At 32.6% G+C, this 19108-nt stretch overlaps 1 protein-coding gene across 2 annotated transcripts; it reads right to left on the reverse strand.

Moving 5' to 3' along the window:
• Nucleotides 1–252: 252 nt before the first annotated feature.
• Nucleotides 253–14542, reverse strand: LOC117915887 (ABC transporter G family member 28). Of its 2 annotated transcripts, XM_034831628.1 has the most exons (14): nt 13962–14542; nt 13803–13879; nt 12420–12695; nt 8034–8097; nt 7800–7946; nt 7615–7649; nt 7068–7141; nt 5488–6398; nt 4310–4606; nt 3002–3475; nt 1790–1938; nt 1170–1459; nt 933–1066; nt 253–833 (listed from the first exon to the last, which is right to left on the reverse strand). In XM_034831628.1, the coding sequence occupies exons 1-14, from the start codon at nt 14174–14176 to the stop codon at nt 677–679; spliced, it is 3300 nt and encodes a 1099-aa protein (XP_034687519.1). In that variant the 5' UTR covers nt 14177–14542; the 3' UTR covers nt 253–676. The 2 variants fall into 2 exon arrangements, with proteins under 2 accessions (XP_034687519.1, XP_034687520.1); XM_034831629.1 differs by lacking the exons at nt 13803–13879; nt 13962–14542 and adding an exon at nt 13261–13275.
• Between the last annotated feature and the right edge of the window lie 4566 nt (nt 14543–19108).

The raw sequence follows: 19108 nt of genomic DNA on the forward strand, positions 1-19108 counted from the left end.
AACATATATGATGTTTGAGCGAGGACAAATATATCCTACAAAGCACAAAAATAATTAAGCTTCTGTTAAAATTTTCATACCTCTGTACCCCAAGAAGGATCCAGAAAAATCTAAACTGTGCAGCTGAAATTTTGTATGCCAGATAAATTAAATGAAAGGGGAAAGGAAAAAAGCAGAAATCAAGCACAATACCACAAATTTGATAACTGAAATTGGAAGATGTTGGCCATCTGTTTTAGGTGAACATGACAACCCAAAATGGATTAAATGCATAATAGGCACAATGTTTGAACCCTAACATTCATGTTTCCTCTATTTCTTCTGGACTTTCTTCCCAATATCCAAATCCATTTTTCTTCATGCTGATTACAGCAGTACTAAGCCTTGAACCTTAATAGACCCTTTTTTCTTTTATTTATTTATTTGTAAATTTTCTCAACCACAAGTATAGATAAGAAGAACAAAACTCTCGTAGGAAAGGCTTTCTCTATCATTTACAAACATGAGGCATAGATCACAGGCTGTCATTGAAAGTTCAGCATATGATAGTTTTCAAGAGAACCTGACTCCTAGGGCTATGTGAGTTACTATAATGGAAGTGTCTTAGCATTGAAACTTTGCATTTGTACAAATTGTGGGGAACAGAATGGACTGAAGAAAAAATGGTGGAATGAATTCACTTTTTATGGAACAAGACCATAAGAAAGAAGGCTAAGACACGACTGATTATACCAGCAATGATGAGATTTGATAAACAAAGAGCCCAGTTGTTCAGATCGTAGCCACTCTTCATAAGTGATCCGCACCGTGTAATCAGCCATACACCAGAATACCTGAAACAAATTCAAGAAAGGAAAGGAAAGGAATGCAGAGCATAACCAAAATATACAGACAGAAAAGAATGCTATTGATGGAGAGAGCTAATGTCCAACCTTTTAGTATTTGCTATGACAAATGCCTCTAAAGCCCACTTGGTGTAGCACAGGTCAGATAATTTTTTGATAAATCCACTTTGGTTTTGTTGGGTTGCAATGAGAGTCAAAACAACTGGAAGAAGAACTGACCACTGCACGGAACAGAAGTAGCATTAAACTGGGAGGGAATGCATATTATTGTTGATAAACAAAGGAATTTAGCAAAGGTGGACTCTTGAAGTTCAAGTTGCGCACCAGTTGGGCAGGACCGGGTTCAAAAACGATGGCAAATAAATAAGCTATACCAGTCACGCAGTACACCAGGCAGAGCAAAATAAAGTAATTATCAGGGAAGGAAGATCTGGGGTTGTTGAAGAAATAGAACATGGAGAGATAAACCAAAGGCTTGATGATTGTATTTAAATGGTCAACTGTATCCTTCGAGAGAAAGTATGCCAAGCTGCTCATTCCCGAAGCCCTCTCTCTCCAGTAGTGTAATTTATCCAGAGAAAATGATCTCAATGCCCCGATCTTGCAGAGGAGAGCTGAAAGTTAGCAGCCAAAATTGGATGGATGAGAAATAACTCAAGGTGTGGAAGAAGACTCCATAATAAATCTATAAAATCAATCCTAAAACAGGTTCTAAATGAATAGCTAATTGTAAAATGATATTGCAGATAATTTTTTCTCCCAAGGGCATGTCATGCTGTACATGGGAGGTGACCAAGTGGCACTCAAAGCTATGTAATGCCTCAAGCAGGTCAAACTATATCATGACAACCCAATTTGGAATATGATAAGTCCATGGTCAAGCAAGCAAGTTAAATTTAAGGGAGCCATACATCAGTAAGAACACAATAAGTCATTTTACTTACAAACTGCTATGACGGTGTAATTATAACCAAGTGCCCCAAAAGTTGCATCGCTCACTTTCGCAAGTGTTCCTAAGCAGATTCCAGCTAGCAATAAAATCAAATAATCAACAGCTAGTATCCTGGCTTCCCGTAGCCGTTGCTTACCAACCCTAAAGAAGCCATAGGAACATAAAAACCGAGTATCAATCATTAAAAAGACAACAAACTTGATTAAACCGAGTAGCCAAATGGATAAAACCATCTTGTTTCTTCTGGAGAATGTTACATTAGAATCTCCTAAATTAACTTACTATTTTTTCTTTCTTCCTCCTAACTGTTGGAAGATTTGACAAATTATGTAGATTTGAATGACTATAATTTGTTTATAAATATTTTAATTGATTTGTATGATTATATATTTTATTTCTTCGCTAGAAATCTGCTTGTAATTAGGTTCCTTTATTTAGTCTTAAATTAGATACAGCTTAGTCAACCTTGTATCTATACAAGTTGTACTCATCCTTTTTGAGAATCAAAAGTGAGAAATTATTCATTCCTTCATTGCCATTTTTTCTTCACTAACACTTTTACATGAACACATTATGCCTGTTGAGACAAACTCATGTCAACGGTTTATGATATGGCTGATAAATATATTCATGTGAGAATGATATACATTGTGTGTATAAATTCTAATAAGTTTTGGGAAAATTGATAACTCAATATGGTATCAGAGCTCTGGTTCTCAAGTTCAAGTGCTCTCAACCATCATCACTGCTCACAAATATTTGACTTCTGTCACTTCATATGAGAGAGGGCTATAGAATGTTATACATAAATCCTAATAGCTTAAGCTTTTATAAAAATCATCTTCTCAACATTCTAATATTTTCTTCGGAATTTGGAATTTTTTCCTCACAAGAATATTCATACATGTAACAGAGATAACCCTTCAACAGGGGGGAAATTACAGAAAGAAATAATGAGATCATACAAGAATTATGCAGACAGATCTGTGCATTCTAAAATTATGACACCCCATGTTTCTTACTGAGTTCAACTTTAAATACTTATTTGTCTAAGAATGAACTTTGGACTTGTGTATCAAATGATGTGTTTGAAAGATAATATCATATAAAAAGCAATTGAACAAATTGATACTCAACAAAACTAGAATGTTTCATGCAGCTAAAAATATGAAAAAAGAAAAGAAAAGGAGAATCATTAATTCACCTTCCAAGGAAGTATTTGTATTGCTGGAGTACACCAGCAGTTACTCGGTTTGATAAGTCCTTTGACTTGAAAAAGTTATTTTGTATATAATCCTTCTTCAAGGCTACATCAGACACCACATCCTGCCAAATTTCTCCAACAAAAGATTGCTTCTCAGAATGAGCAACATCTGAGCTTCCAGCATTTGTGAATGCTGTCAATCCAGCTGCCTGTTGCATATCCAGGGGTACTGGGTACCCGTTATGGAGCATCCATCTAACAGGAAGTTGTTTTTGATCCACTGCTGTGCTTGAGCTTGGTTTTACTATGCCCTCTAGAATATCAATAAAATGGTCAGGAGGATTAACACGGTCAGGAACCTTGATCCCAAGTTCTGCAAAATACTCTTCTACTTTTTTCACTGATCCATGATACACTGTAAGACCACCTTTAGCTAGAAGTATCAGATCATCAAACATCCTGAACAAGGTGTAGCTGAAGCAGAAAAATTACTCATCACCCTTTGCTCATAAAGGAAGTTCAGTTACATATATAGAAACTAGAAGATCTCTAGTTATTCAAAAAAAAAAAAAAAAGATCTCTAGTTTATTTACTTGTATATATTACACTTCAATTTTGCACCCAAAATAAATAAAACTAAAATTGCTTTGTCAACAGTTCAGGAGTTGCAGAATCCCGACTCTTTCAACACAAGATATTGTCATCCAAGCAACTAGGACCAGCTACACAAACTAGTTGATCCATTCTACTTTATGTAGATCCCTGTCTTCTGCTAATCTGATCCATAAGTTCTTTTATTACCACTTCAATGATGTTCTTTTTTACTTTAGCAAGTTAACACACCAAATAAATAGTGTACTTATTTTTTAAGGAAATGGAATTTATAAAGAAAAAGTAGTCGAATGGCACAAAAAAGGAAGAAAAGAGAAAAGAGAAGTCAAAGGAGTACTCCCCTGGACGCTAACAACTATGATGGAAAAAGTGTCCCCTTGTGCCCTCTAACTATTCCTTTATTTTCAGCCACTTTTTATCGAAATGCTTTTGAGCAAAAAAGCTGAAAAGAATAACAGCTCCTAATTTCTTCAAATAAAAAAGACAGGTAATGAGATAACAATGATCTAAAGGAAGGCTTGATAGCCAGGATTCTGCTAACTCCAATAGAACCTTATGCCAGCAATTGAAGATGGGATACAAAAGAAATAAAAGAGGGACGAAAAAGCTATACCTAGAAAAATAAACGAAGGAGGATGAAAGAAACTACACTTCTTAAAAAAGTGTACTATTGTAATTTTCAAACCTTTAACTAACCTTGGTTGGTGAACCACCATGCAAACATTTACTCCTTCAAGAGCTTCCCGACGAAGTGCTCTAAGTAGTAACTGAGAAGATGAACTGTCCAAACCAGAAGTGGGTTCATCTAAGATCAATAGTGAAGGTTCCATCACCATTTCTAACCCAACATTTACTCGCTTCCTTTGGCCTCCAGAGATCCCTCGCTTCTCTACTGTGCCAACCAGGGAATCCCGCACTGGCTGTAGCCCCAAGGATTCTATGACTCTTTCGACAACCAGAACCTTCTCTTGTTTTGGCAGCCCAGCAGATAATCTACAATAATAAAAATACAATGGAAAATGATAAATATAGCACAGGTCAACACAGAAGAAAGATTATCTGACAACAGAAGGTAGAACTAGGACCAAAAACAAGGAGAAAGCAGAAAGAGAAGTATCTCTTGAGTATTTCTTTAAAGAAATTACCCATACATAAGAACACAGGGTAGCACTTGAACAATTAATTACAATGTTATTGATTTCTGTAATATCAAATTTCTTTTTATCTAAATGAATCTTTGGTGGCATCCTTCAGAATTTGAAATTGCATGAAGGTAGGGGCCTAAAAAATTTGCAGACCAAAAGAAAGATACCGCTTTAAGTTTTGCAAATTGATTCATAACAAGATTTAGGCAGTCAATTATCATTAGTAGCAGAAGAAAAGATGTGATATATTTGGTGAAAAGCTGAACTAAAAAATAAAAATGAATAAAAAATAAAATCACAGCAACAATACATTCATGGATTAATTCAAAATTCATACTCTAGTTCAAGTCATTGTGCCAGATTTTGAAAACCTGAGCTTAAAAAATTTGTTAGTTATAAGGCTGGTTAAAATAACTGACATTCAGAATAGAAAAGGTAGATTCTACAGTTGAATAACATTGAAATATAAAAAGATACATCCATTAATTGCCAAGAGTATTTTTTTCATGGCATCTGAATGAAGACAATAAGGTAGATGGTCGATGAAATTGGGGCTGTAATTCTAGAAGCAACATAAGGTGAAATATGCAACCAATAGCCACCAACATATAATGATTATATAATGCATATTAATAAATTCTTAGGTCATTATTTTTTGGGAATGATGTAATTTGAAGTAAGATAATCAGTCTAAAGTTGGTCTACCCAATGGAATTAAATGTGACATACCTGCACCTTGCACTGAACCATAGATTCTCCTGAACTGTCAAGTTTCCATGCACAATATCATCTTGTGGCACAAAACCAATAATTTTCTTGTACGAGTGCATTGATTCAACCTTGCCATTTATTAAAATTGAACCAGTCATGGTGCATCCGGTTGGTTTTCCAGCCAGAGCAGAAAGAAACGTTGTTTTTCCAGCTCCAGATGGGCCCATGACAGCAGAAACACGGCCAGGCATAATTTTCCCAGTCACACACCTCATCAGATGTTTGTGTTTCCCTTTCAAAGTAAGGGTTAAATCTTTGAAAGCGACCTCAATCATAGGCCTGGGTCTGACTTCAATATCATTAGCCATTGAAACTACTCCTGAGAAGGTCAAGTTCATCTGCTGCTCCTGCAGGGCTTTTTCTTTCTCAATTTGGCCATACGCATACTTGAAAATTTGGCTGTGTGTATGCAATTGCTTAGCCTTTGGCATATTCTTTTTTAAATTTTTATCCCCAATCTCCAGATTGAAGCCTTCATGACTCTCAGGGTCCTCCTCAAGTGCATGCACCATCTTTGCTAGATTGCTTTTCCCCTTTTTCTTGCCTTCTGATGCTGCAGATGCACTTGAAGTATCTAGTGGCATAGGTGGTAAGGCAGCATCAGTTCCAGGTAGTGGCCCTGAAATTTTCATCTTATCTGGTTGCCTGGAAGATTTTACACGAGAAAATGTACGTGATAACTGTGCTTGCAATCCAATGGCATGCTTCTTAGCCACATCCTTTGCAGATTTCCATTTTTCCCGTGCTTGTGCAGTTTCTCTTGCACTTCTTGCTGCAGCTTCCCTGGATTGTGCTTGTTTTCTTTCTCTAGTGGTGAGAACTTGGTCAGAACAGTTATACACACAGATAAGTATAATACATAATCCGACCTACATTGACAAGTGAAGGGTCAGTTCCAATTGTGGTGTCTATAAGAGAAATCATAATTGCACAATGAAATCATGAAATATATTTGATGTTCCCAGCAAAAATATAGTCTATGAGCTGTGGCCATATGAAAAGTGTTACAATAAATTTATAGAACTTTTTAGAAGATAAACAAGAATTTGCATATGAAAATGGGCAAGCATAGCTGTTGTGTCTTAACCAAACAAGAAAAAAAGAAGTCATAAAGGCTATCCTCAAATCAACTGCCACAACCACAATCCCCGCCCAACACCCCCACAATCCCCACCCACCCCCCAGTGATCAGTGTGGGGAGTCAAGGACCACAAAAGCGCATTCTACCTTGAACATGATATGGCTGGGGCAACACCCTGAAGCCAAAAGGTTAATAAAATGGTGAAACATGTTTAACTTCACTTATGGATACTGCTATTACACCCTAGCTCTGTTCCTTCACAAAGTAAACTCATGATAACTTACAAAAATTGGATTTTGATCAGTGCATCGAAGAAATAATCAAAAGACACAACGTGACACTATCATCCAAAATTGGCCAAAATACATAATCCCATAGATGCAGATTGTGATGAAGGTTTAAACCTATCATCATACTTGTCCTTTACTTGTCCTTTGAAAATAAACAGATTACTCACAAAAAGCAAGACTCCATATGCAGTGATATTTTGATTTGCTGAATTTTTATCACAAGTTGTCATCCGGAAGCACCCTGTAATATCATCCATAGAGGTTATATGCTTTCTGAACAGTATAGTGAAAATAAAACAAGCTTCAAAGTTTAAATGACACAGAAACTAATAAGCACTTAGTGGAAACACTCATGACATATGCAGAATTTATGAGAGACGTGCTTTAACATCTTACAGGAAACTACTACATGAAAATTAAAACTAAAGTAACCTACAAAATGTTGTATGATTATTTGCACTTTCTAATTTTTTCTTTTGGACTTGCCACTTACAATTTGGATAACATTGTACTCCATACAAATGTTAAAAAATCATCCCTTTAGGTTGAATGGTATCAACAGTCACCAAGTTAGAAATCGTATTTATATCTGTGTTCTTGTTTCTTAGAGTCTCTTTGATCCATTTTGTTGAATTCTGGTGCATAATGAGATGAAATAGGACTTTAAGGAGAAACAGAAAAATACAACTACTTACAAATAAAAAAGAGACTTACGCTTTTGAGATGTAGAGCCAATCCTGCAGTAATATCTGAAAAAAAAAAGAGAGTAAATAATAGCATTATGAGGGAAGAGAGTGATACCGGAGATTCTTATGATTAAAACACAAACGAATATGAAATAAGAAACTCAAAGAAAAAAAATGGACAAGTACAAGAAGTTATGGGATAATAATAAATACCCACTACTGCAAGGAATTTTTTTGATAGTTGATGGACAGTAAGATCCTGCTGAACAGAATATCTCGCTACTACTCCCAATATCAGCCCAAATATCAGCTCCACCACAACTTCTATTTTGCTGCCCTGGAGGTAGTTGGTAATTGTAACTGCATACATTTTCTGTTAATTATATTATGCTAAACACAAGAAATTAAACATAAAAGAAATAATTCCAATCAAGAATCTAAACTTACGGTTCACAGATACCGGTTGCTTTATTGAGTTTTGCAAGTGGGCAGTAAGAGCCCAATGGGCAAGCTTCATTGATAAGAAAATGGAAACAAAAAAATAAAATAAAATTAGGAACATTCAACCTTATCAATAAGACAATTATTTCCACATATTCTTCAAAAAAAAAAAATATGGACTCGCAAATATGCCATGTCACATCCTAAACACTTAAAGGTGATAAATTTTCATATAGATGAAAGCAGGCTTTTCAAAAGAGTTAAAAGGGGAATTAGCATTACAAAATGGCTTTCTAACTGTTCTCATATTCAATGTGCAAACAGGACTATTTATATGATCTTTTTATCAACTCCTGGTATTAGATTATGCTCAAATCTATTTGAGCATCGTATGAACTCTATGTCAATCCTAGAAATGATATTTAGTGAAAAAAAAAGTGACTGAAAAGGTGCCAGCTAGTCTGTTTATAAAATCATTAGGAACTGGAATTTTATCCCACCATCATCAGGGTGGGAATCATGTGTATGGTGAAGCCTAACACTATCTACCTTGGGATGTACCTGAGCTGTTCAAGAATAAAAAAATTTCAAAATCAGGTGTCAAGCCACCATTTCCATAGGATATATCAGGCATGTATCAGCAGGAGGACATTTATATGCATAGTATGGTCAAAGTCATTTCAAAAATTGCAAAAATAAATAAGACTACTAGAGGACCAATCAATTGCCCTTAGATCACCCCTTAGGGGACAATTGATCATAAGCATTTTTGTTCTAGTGTTGCCTAGTATACATTGTCAGCTTCTTTTCTAATAGCTTAAGCTCTTTAAAAAAGTTGGTAGCTTAAGATGGTATTAGAGCTAGAGGTTATAGGTTTGAGTCTCTCCTATCACAACTATCCCCATCTATTTATTTTCTATTGTTGTTGTTGATTTTCCATTGTCCCATCCATTTATCAGTGATATACATTGTGAACTCATATTCTAACAGCTTAAGCTTTTAGGAAAAGTTGGTAGCATAATAATTGATCACCTCTATGGACAATCAATCATCCACTAGATAGAAACTTAGGTTTTTCAAATTGATGATTGATCGATTGGCTCCTTGGATGATTGAGTGGTTTGTGATTTTTGTACATGAAATTGAATTTTTGACTTTTTTTAAAAAAGCATAAGATGATGGGTTCCGACTTTTGATCATGTTAGAGTTTTCTTTGGTGTAAAAAGGATATTTAAAAAGACAAAAACCCTAACCACTAAGAAAAAATTAGAGAGAACTTTTATACTATCCTGAGTACACTAGTGACCCTAAAACCAATGAATTGGAGATTAGTTGAAGATTGGCTTGTAGGATCGCATGCTTCAAAGTGATAATACACTAAAAGGAAACCGAGTTGTTGCACTAAGAACGTGAAGAAGTGATCTATGCGTATAGGAGTAAGTCCCATGTAAGGCATGAGCATTGCAAGTCCTATAAAATTTTGAGCATTGCAAATCCAGTAAAACTTTGTAACCCTTAATGAAATAGTCAATCATCTTTCTGGCATAAAGCCTTTGGTTTTACCCTGAAGAAAGCTATGTCTTTTGAGGGGGTTCCAACATTAAGCTTAGCGTCTCTTGTGATTTATGTATTCTTTGAGCTTGTTTACTGAATTATGATACTAGATTTGAATATGGGATTATTTGAATAACTATTAGAATAGAAAACTACATTACATTCATAGTATTCAAAGACTACTTATTCTTCTCTTCACTTTAGGTAGTTTCATATAGCAAAAACACGTTCTCGAGAAACTATCTCCTACACTAGAAAAAATTCAGTTCTCTTAACAAACCAGGCTAGTGGAGGAAGACCTTGTGATAAGAGATATATGGCTAAAGAGAAAGTCAAAAAGGGATCTTTCATGTATTCTGAAACTTTATCAGTTCTACTATGTAGACGAAATGATGCATGCATGCCTATTACAGAAGTGAAAGCAATGTGCTCTATTGACCAGAAGAAGAGCATCCTTCAAAAAGAATGAACAGAAAGCAGGAAAGTCGATATTGCAAGATTTATTTATAGTTCAACCCCCATATATTCCTATATTCTTTTATTTGAGTTCCATTTCTAGGCTTCCCCTTCAGTGCCTACTGGGCCTCACTTTTAACTATAGTTCAATGGAAACTTCATTTCCTAAGTCTCAAATACTGTCTTTTATTGAACACCCATAGTGCATTCCCTCATAGTCTGTAGGTAATTTCTCACTAACAAGGATAGCAATATAAAAGGTAGAATTCCAGATTGAACATCTTTTATGGCTAACATGCTACCTATGGTGCCTGTCAGAGGATATTTACAAAAAGTGAGAGAAGAAAATGTTGTTTTGTCATGTTGAAATATAATATTTTGTGGAAAAATGTAATGAGGATTTTACATTCTTCATGTTTGGCTAAATTGTTGTATAAATGGAAGTGGGGATCTTGGTATGGTCTCTTTAATTTCCCAAAATGACACTTTTGCTTTGTCTTGCAATTAATACAAGGAAGAGAATAGTAAATTTCAACATTCCAATATCCCAAAAAAATGGATTACTATTCTCAAATTTGAACATTGGGATAGGGCAACCACGACTTTTTTCATTATTGACAGTGATGCTTATCTGTGAACATATCAAGTTTCACCAGTACTTGTGGATTCCTATAATTAAAAGTTAGTGTTATCAGAGGGTGTCGCTCATTGTATTGCTATAAGTCCTCTTTTTTCCATTCGCACCTTTTTGGTGCAAATTCCAAGACATACTATCTCATCATATTGATCACCAAAAGCAATCCCACAGGCTACAATTTGGGCTCAAAAGCTCTTAATAATTGGCCAGACATGACAATAAAAGTTCAAGAAGTAATATTAGCTAACAAATTTTGAAGAGCGAGAAGAAACTTTGAATGGATGCCATGGAGTGCTTTTAATGAGTTTGGAGCTGGAACTTAGGTGATAGCATCCACATTTATCCACCACAAAATAAAGAGGCATGTGCCTTGAAATATATGCCAGAAAGTAATGACAGGGAGAGGTAGCTCATGAGTGCTCATCACAAGGAGTTATCTCAAATTCTTATTTCCTGAGTTAAATTCTGATCTTCTTCAAAGATGCATATGATTAAAACTTCTAGTGGGATTGAAATAGGAATAAGAAGAATAAGAATCACAAAAATGAAAAAGAAAAAGAAAAAAGAAAATATCATGAGTGTAAAATGAAGCTCGTTAACTAGCTTTTCTCAAAAGATTGATTCATCCATAAGGATGACAAATCCTTGATATCGTATTTGACAGGTCCCAGATGGATGTGGAAAGAATTTAAGAATTTTATGAGCCTTAGCCAGAATGTCCCATTGATAAAGCATTTTTGTTTTTTCAAATAAATAGTTGACTAGGATACCAAAATCCTAATTTGCAATGGTCTAAATGTTAATTTGGAAACTGCTCTTAGAAAGATAGTCAAATAGGTTGCCAATTTCAAATTCTACATGACCTACTAAACCTGAGTTGAGCAAGAAAAGTTCTAAATTCTAGGTAAGGATCCTATTCCGTCTTTGAACCAAGTATATGGTTACCTTTGAGGTAAAGAAAGCAGGTCTAATCCCCTCTTTCAACCAAACATCATTCCTAATTCCTACACATAAAAAATTTACCTTACTACCTACTATCCAAGAGATCCTGAGTTAGTAAAGGATTAAAGGTGGACATCTAAGTTGTATAGTTTATTTATTTACTTATCTATTTTGATTGTCAAGAAGAAATTGAAGTGTGAAGACTATCAGTGTCCCCCAAGAATACAAAGGAGATTTGTTGGTGTTCATTCATTTATATTACTTCTAAGATACAACAAATGGAGTCACATAAGAACTGTCACTTTTTGTTCTTTGCTCTCTTCGAATAGACAAAAATCAGTATTTTTCTATGAATCAAATCAGCTATAAACATTGTTAACAGTTCAATTGTCAGTATGGAGACTTTTATGTTCAGTTGTCAATTCAATAGGTTCATCTTATTGCCGTAGCTTCACTATGCTCTGCTCTTTCCCTTATGGTATCTAATTTCAGTCAATGTCCTTTTAAATGTAATCTTGTGCTTAGTTACTAATGCACCGCAATGCATTTGTTGTTCCTGATTAAAATTGTAACTCTTGTAAATGTATCAATTAGTTCTTCTATGCAGTGTTTCTTCTTAAAGTATTCCAAATCTTGTTATTTCTTTTTCTATTAACACGTGAGGTGTGATGAAAGTGCAACACATGAACACATGAGCTTAGTGATAAGGCATGCAATTGGTCCATGATGACTTTAATGAAACAGATGTAAAGAAGCAAGTTCTGATCACAACATGATTAACTGATGGATTTTCGAATACATACGAATCATGCAGGTAAGGCCATGAGGACAGAAGAAACCCTCGCAACAAGTCGTGCAGTCAGTGGTTCTATCAGGCAAGTCCTGCGCATTTTTTAGGTCAACTTTCTTATTTGGACCAACACTGCAAGCCCATCCTGGCTCACATCCTGAAACCCATGAGGTCAAATTACAGTTCTTGTTAAGCTTCAAGTAGTTTGTGCTCCTGGACTCGCCACTGAAGAAACTATTGAAATAGAGCTTTATTTCTGCTGCGGTACATATTCGCTGCATGATATCTCCTATTGATCCACAAATGCCATCATTAGAGAGAATATATACTTCGCTTCTGAATTTGTAAATTACATGAAAGAAAGCAGCAAAATTGAACAAAAAATAAAAAAATAAAAAAATAATGAGAGGAACAAAGAAAGGTACTTGATATAGTCCAACAGAATGAGATCTAAGACCTTTTAGTTTCAGAATGAGCTCACTATCACCCTACTTCCAAGAATCTATGAAAAGACGGTTAGGACTTCTAAATCCAAGAACAATTGAAACTTTCTTGTTTTCACTTTCTGCTTTAGTTACTGTTAGCTTTTGTCTTTTCTTGGACAATATTTCTTGCTGCAAGAATTGCAGCGCATTTTATCAGGTTTGCCCCAAATTTTCACAAAACCGCCAAGATGCCACTTGCTAGAGTTTTGCATACAGTTTCCAGAATAGTTTGCAATGCTCTGAATCAGCTTGGAATTCTTTGGAATGGTATAAACATTTTGGAATTGTGTGAAAACCAAGCATTAGAATACTCTAGGACAATATTAATATAATAGGATTCATAATCCCAAATAAAAAACAACTGCATACTTGGAGCCTTCATATGCTTATAAAATAGGGGAGGCTGTCACTTGTTCGAAACAGAACAGATCTCAGGATCTCCTAGAGCTAGCTTGCACATTCCCACCTTGTTCCGAACTTTAGTTGGCATTTCTATCCTATGTTTCCTATTCTTTCAAATGCAAGGACATATTAGTTGAAGGGTAGAGACAATCATGCAAATATTTTGAGATATCATTGTTAAATGGGAAGAGGAACAAATGAGATGTTGGCTGTATGCAAGCTGCCTAAGGCTGACCAGATTCAAACCAACCAGGTGATATCAAACATCTATTAACAATAATAAAATTATTAAAAAAGAATCTCTTAACAACAATAGAATTATCAAGAAAAAAAACATCGAAATCAAGAAATTCTTGACAGTGAGAGAAAAATGGATTGCTTGACTTCTTTTAATGGTATCAACCAACACTTCTAATAACAATTTTTTTTTCTTCTATGCTGTTAAAGTAAATCTAAATCTTCTCCTGGCCTAATAATATCAAAGATATGGAAGCAGATTCAGATAGTACCTTTTGTTTTTCGAATGCAATTGGACAAAAACGTGGTGTCTGACGTGAAATTAAATGCCGAATCCCAATCAGCATCCCTGCATGCCAATATAACACATGGTTCTCAAATTTTATGGTTTCCATAAATTTGAGCACAAATTTGAATGGCATCTTACTCACACATTCTTGATGCAGAATTTCAAATGCTTTTTAATCTCATCTCTGAAAACAGTGGTGAAATTGGAAAATCGGTTGAATATGGTACCGGTGAAGAGATTAACACCAGCAGGAGTATTACTTAGCTCGCTTTCATCTTGGCAAATTACGCTCTTTGGAATACTCCATGCAACTGCAATTATCATAAAAACACACAAAGCGGGATTCGCATTGCTCATGTTGATCCTGAAATTTTAGATTCTTTTTGACTCACGCAACAGCTTGTGATACATTTCAAAAATATACTATTATTTTATCAGAAAACTGAGAATTAAGACAATGTGGAGAGTTTTAGGCTCTGTTTAGTAATCGAAAAGGAATGATGGAAAGAAAAGGAAAGGAAAGGAAAGGAAAATAACAGAAAATAACTTGACAAGGAATTCCAAAAAAAAAAAAATTCCTCGCAAGAATGGTTTCTGGAAGAACCAAACGAAGCCCTAGGGTTTGACGAAGTAGGGGGAAAGAAGAAATGGCGGGGAGGAAGAGTGGGCGAAGCAGGGGGAAGAGAGAGGGGTATAGCGAGGTGGTTTGACAACTCCTTGATTTCATTCCACCACTGGATCATTTTCGAAATTTGCGCCCTCTTAATCATTTTCCAACGGTCTGGATTTGTCTTCTTGTCGTCATACCCAAAACGTCGTCGAATAAATAAAAGGGTTATACAAGCAATGATTTATACTTGTCTAAAGCGACATTCATCTAATATTAAATTCATGTTTTAACTAATTATGCATTTGGATATATTTTTTATTTTTAAAAATATAAACGTAAAACATCTTTTATAGAAAGCATAGATTTTTAAAAATCATTTTCAAAATTTTTTTTTTAAAATTAAATTTAATGTAGTAAAATTTGGAATTTTTTGATATTTTTTAAAACTTTTACTTCGTAAATATAAGCTTTCAAAGTTATTATATTTTATATAAAATTTATTATTTTTTTATTTTAAAAATAAAAAATCTTAGCTTGTAGAAAATATTAACTTTCATGTGGAATTGATAATTTAATATAATATTTAGTTTTACTATTGGAAATCATTAATTTAGTGTTTTTTATATACTTTGTGGTTTTTTAAATAGAAAATAGTAATAATTTTTATATATGATATAGTAATATTAATATAAAAGATATAGATTTATTTTATATCCTTGAATTTTGTTTTTAAAAGTTGAGATAGTAAAAAAAAATTAATACTTCAATTTTTTTAATTTTTAAAAAATAATTATGTTTTTAATAAAAAGTCCTAAAGATTTTCTATGAAAGTTTCAGTCATTTTTGTTTTCAAAAATTGAAAAAAAAAAATGTATCCAAATTAAATGTGATATCCTACATTATATAAGAGATAAAGTTTTTTATACTAAGTATGAGTATTTCTTAAGCTTATAGAAGTGTTTTAAAGTAATGAAGATCTCTAGACCTAAAGTGGATATGATAGTGGATTGTTATAATTTATCTTATTTTATTCTTTATCTTCTCGCATATTATATCTTAGTGACTTAAGATAAGTTATATGTGTATTAAGAATTAAATATTACTCTTATGCATTGTTGGAATGAGATGACAGTTTTTTATCATGTATTCTGCTAGCTTGACCTCATAGGAGTCTTGGTGAGACCATTATATTCTCATTATTTATTTGATAATTGAAGAAAGTTTCTCTTAGTTTTTCTATGTTATATTTTTTATATCCTTTTTGTTAATGTTTTGTTATGGATATTTTTTGTTGAGCTTTTATCATTAGTTTGTTGTGGAAAATTTTGGCTTAGGTCAAATTCCGGTGTTTTACTCAATATTTTCATAATTGGATCGGTCATTGAACTGAAAAAGTTACTAATACATGACGGGTAGTCTAACCACAAGCGAATCAGTGATGTCATATATATATAATTAAAAATTTTAACAATATTTTATTTTTTTGTATTTGATATGTCAATTAAATGATAAATATAAATATAAATATATTAATATATAAAATTTTATTAAATACTATATGTATAATATTTAAATATGAAAAGAAAATTATAATATTTAATTTTATCTAAGTATCTATGTATTTTATTATTTTAAAATTTTAAAAATTATTATGTTAATTAATTGATATTATTTTCATATTTATTGTTGATAATTATTATAAGAATAAACCTGAATATATATATATATATATATATATATATATACACATATATGTTTAACAAAAGAACCATCCATGTAGCACAATAATTCTCTTTTTGTTTTGACAACCTCATCTCTACGGTTCAAATCCTCACCACTACATCCCACATCAAAAAAGCACAAGGGAAATGAGCTATATAAGCAGTTTTAGAAAAATTATATGTTGACCGGTTCACGCGGAACTGGTTTAGTCTCAGTGTCTCACTGCCAGGTTGAATGATTTGACGACGGTTCAAGCTTAGAATGGTTAATTCCACCAAATCGAACTAGAAAACAGGTCTGATCCCATTTAAAACTATGGTTTTACTCATCATGATAAACTATTCCTAGAAGTGTTCAACTTTCAGCCATCCCTACAAGTGTTCAACCATCCTTTCACTTATGTTATCCCTAATAGGGTATTGAACCATCTCCCAACATCAAAAAGTTAATTTTTGGTATCATGGACTAGCCCTCGTTAGTTAGGAGATTTATGCAAATGTTTTATAAACAAACTTGTGTCTTAAAATTAATGAAAATAAATATGAGTAAAAATCAATGAGAAATATCAGTTAAAATTAGAAGGTAAATATGTCAATTCGATGATTTAGAATAAATTTTTAAGTTAATTTTATCGAACAACTTTAATACTTGAGGTAAAAAATAAATAATAAGTTTTAAATTAATAACTTAAAAATAATTTAATTTAAAATCAACTTAAATCATTAAGTAATAAATATTAAATTTTATTAAACACCCATTAACTTTGTATTTTATTTGTCATGACAATAATAAATTGAATAATCATAAAGTGCCATTCATGAGTACGAAATTTACATGGCTAAATTATTAAAATAGACCAAAAAATCCTTAGTATTCACTTGGGATAGGAAAGTATTAAGGAACAAAAAGGAAAAGGCAAAAAAGAATTCAAACAATCTTTTCTTGAGTTTATTGTGGGGAAATATAACAGAAAATTAAAGAGAAATTTATTCAATAGGTGACATGGAATTAAGAAGTTGTCTTCAACTTGAGTGCCATTTTTTTTTTCTTTAGTTTCCACCCATTTTAACCCTTTTCAATATATATACTTAAAAATTTCATAATAAACGCAATTACATATTGCATTTTGATGATTTTTTATAAATTATATACAATCCTTATTAATGGTTGTGTTTCTTACATTTAAAAAAAAAAAAAAAAAAAAAACCCATAGGTATGATTTCCTTTAAGGTCATGTTTGTTTCTTGAAAAATACTAAAAAAAAAAATAAAGTAAGTGAAATAAGTTTAAAGTAACATATAAAAATAATTTATTAATTTTAAATTTATTTTTTATTTATTATGCTTTTTCACTATACTTTATTTCCTTGCATTTTCCTCGATTTTCTTAATCAAATATGAACTTAAAAAAGTGTAAACCCAACCCACACAACATAGTGGAAAGGAGTAGTTAAGCAACAGTTTGAGGGGCATGTAAATAGAGGATTTTTTTATTTTATTTTTTCATTGAAAGTAGTAAAAATGAGTGGAAACCTTCATCCATTTTTTATAGGTCCTAAGCAATGTTATAAAAGTAAGTCAATCGTACCCGAACTTTTCACTTTTAAATCAAATATATTTTTATTTTGTCTTTATATATATTGTTTTTTCCTTTTTCATTATTATTATTATTATTATTAGGGTTTATTATATTTTACCCTTCCAACCTATATCGTGCTTTGCACATTACCCCATTGAATTTGAAATTGATTAGTGTATCATCTATGTTTTATAATTATATATAATGTATATTTTCGGAGTAACGATGTTATATATTTTTTTCTTTTATAGAAGACGCATATGCTCTTCACATGATCGAGAACAAAATGGTCATTTCATTTCAAAACACCAAAAACCCCAACCCAACCTTTCTCTTCCTCTTTCATTCTTCCTCTCCAACTGCTACTATTGATTCCTAAATTGCAATGAAAGCGTAAGCATATTGTAGGGTGAAAAATGCAAGAAAATGGTGATGATGTAGTATTTTTCTAACCTTTAATTTTCTTCTTCTTCTCTCTTCACTCTTTCTATCTCCCCTCATCATCATTATTATTATTGTTGTTATTATTATTATTATTATTATTATTATTATGATCATCACCAGTGGAAGCATATTGTGAAGTGAAAATTGCAAGAAAATGGTAACGATGATGATGATGATGATTATTATTATTATTATTATTATTATTATTATTATTATTTGATCAAGGTATGAATACGCTGATTTAAGGTATGAAAAATATAATTATTATTATTTGATCAAGGTGTGAATAAGTTGATTTAAGGTATGAAAAATGTAATTAGAATACAAAAAATATGATCATGACACAAATAATGTAACCAAGGTACAAATAATGTAACCTGAGTATGAATAATGTGACTTGGGACCAAGATTCAAATAATCTAACCTAGGTAAAAATAATGTAATCAAGACATGAAAAATATGACTAAGATAACCAATGGACAAATAATTTGATTAAAATATTAATAGTATGACCAAGGTATAAATAATGCAACTTGGGTACAAATAATATGATTGAGGTATGAAAATGTGATCAACATAAAAATAATGTGACCAAGGTAAGAAAAATATGATCATAGTACAAATAATGTGACAAAAGTAAGAAAAATATGATCATAGTACAAATAATGTGACCAAGGTAAGAAAAACATGATCATAGTACAAATAAAGTGGGATAGTGTTTGAATAATATAACCAAGGTACAAAAAAATATCACTAAAATATGAAAAATATGATTAAGGTACTAATCGTGTGGTCAAGGTATAAATAATGTGATCAAAGTATGAAAAAGTTGAGACATATATGAAAAATATGACCATGGTATAAATAATATGAATTGGGTACAAAAAATGTGACATGGGTACAAACAATATAACCATGTTGATTGAGGTACGACT

Source organism: Vitis riparia, chromosome 6 (genome assembly GCF_004353265.1).
Source record: "Vitis riparia cultivar Riparia Gloire de Montpellier isolate 1030 chromosome 6, EGFV_Vit.rip_1.0, whole genome shotgun sequence".
Lineage (NCBI taxonomy): Eukaryota > Viridiplantae > Streptophyta > Magnoliopsida > Vitales > Vitaceae > Vitis > Vitis riparia.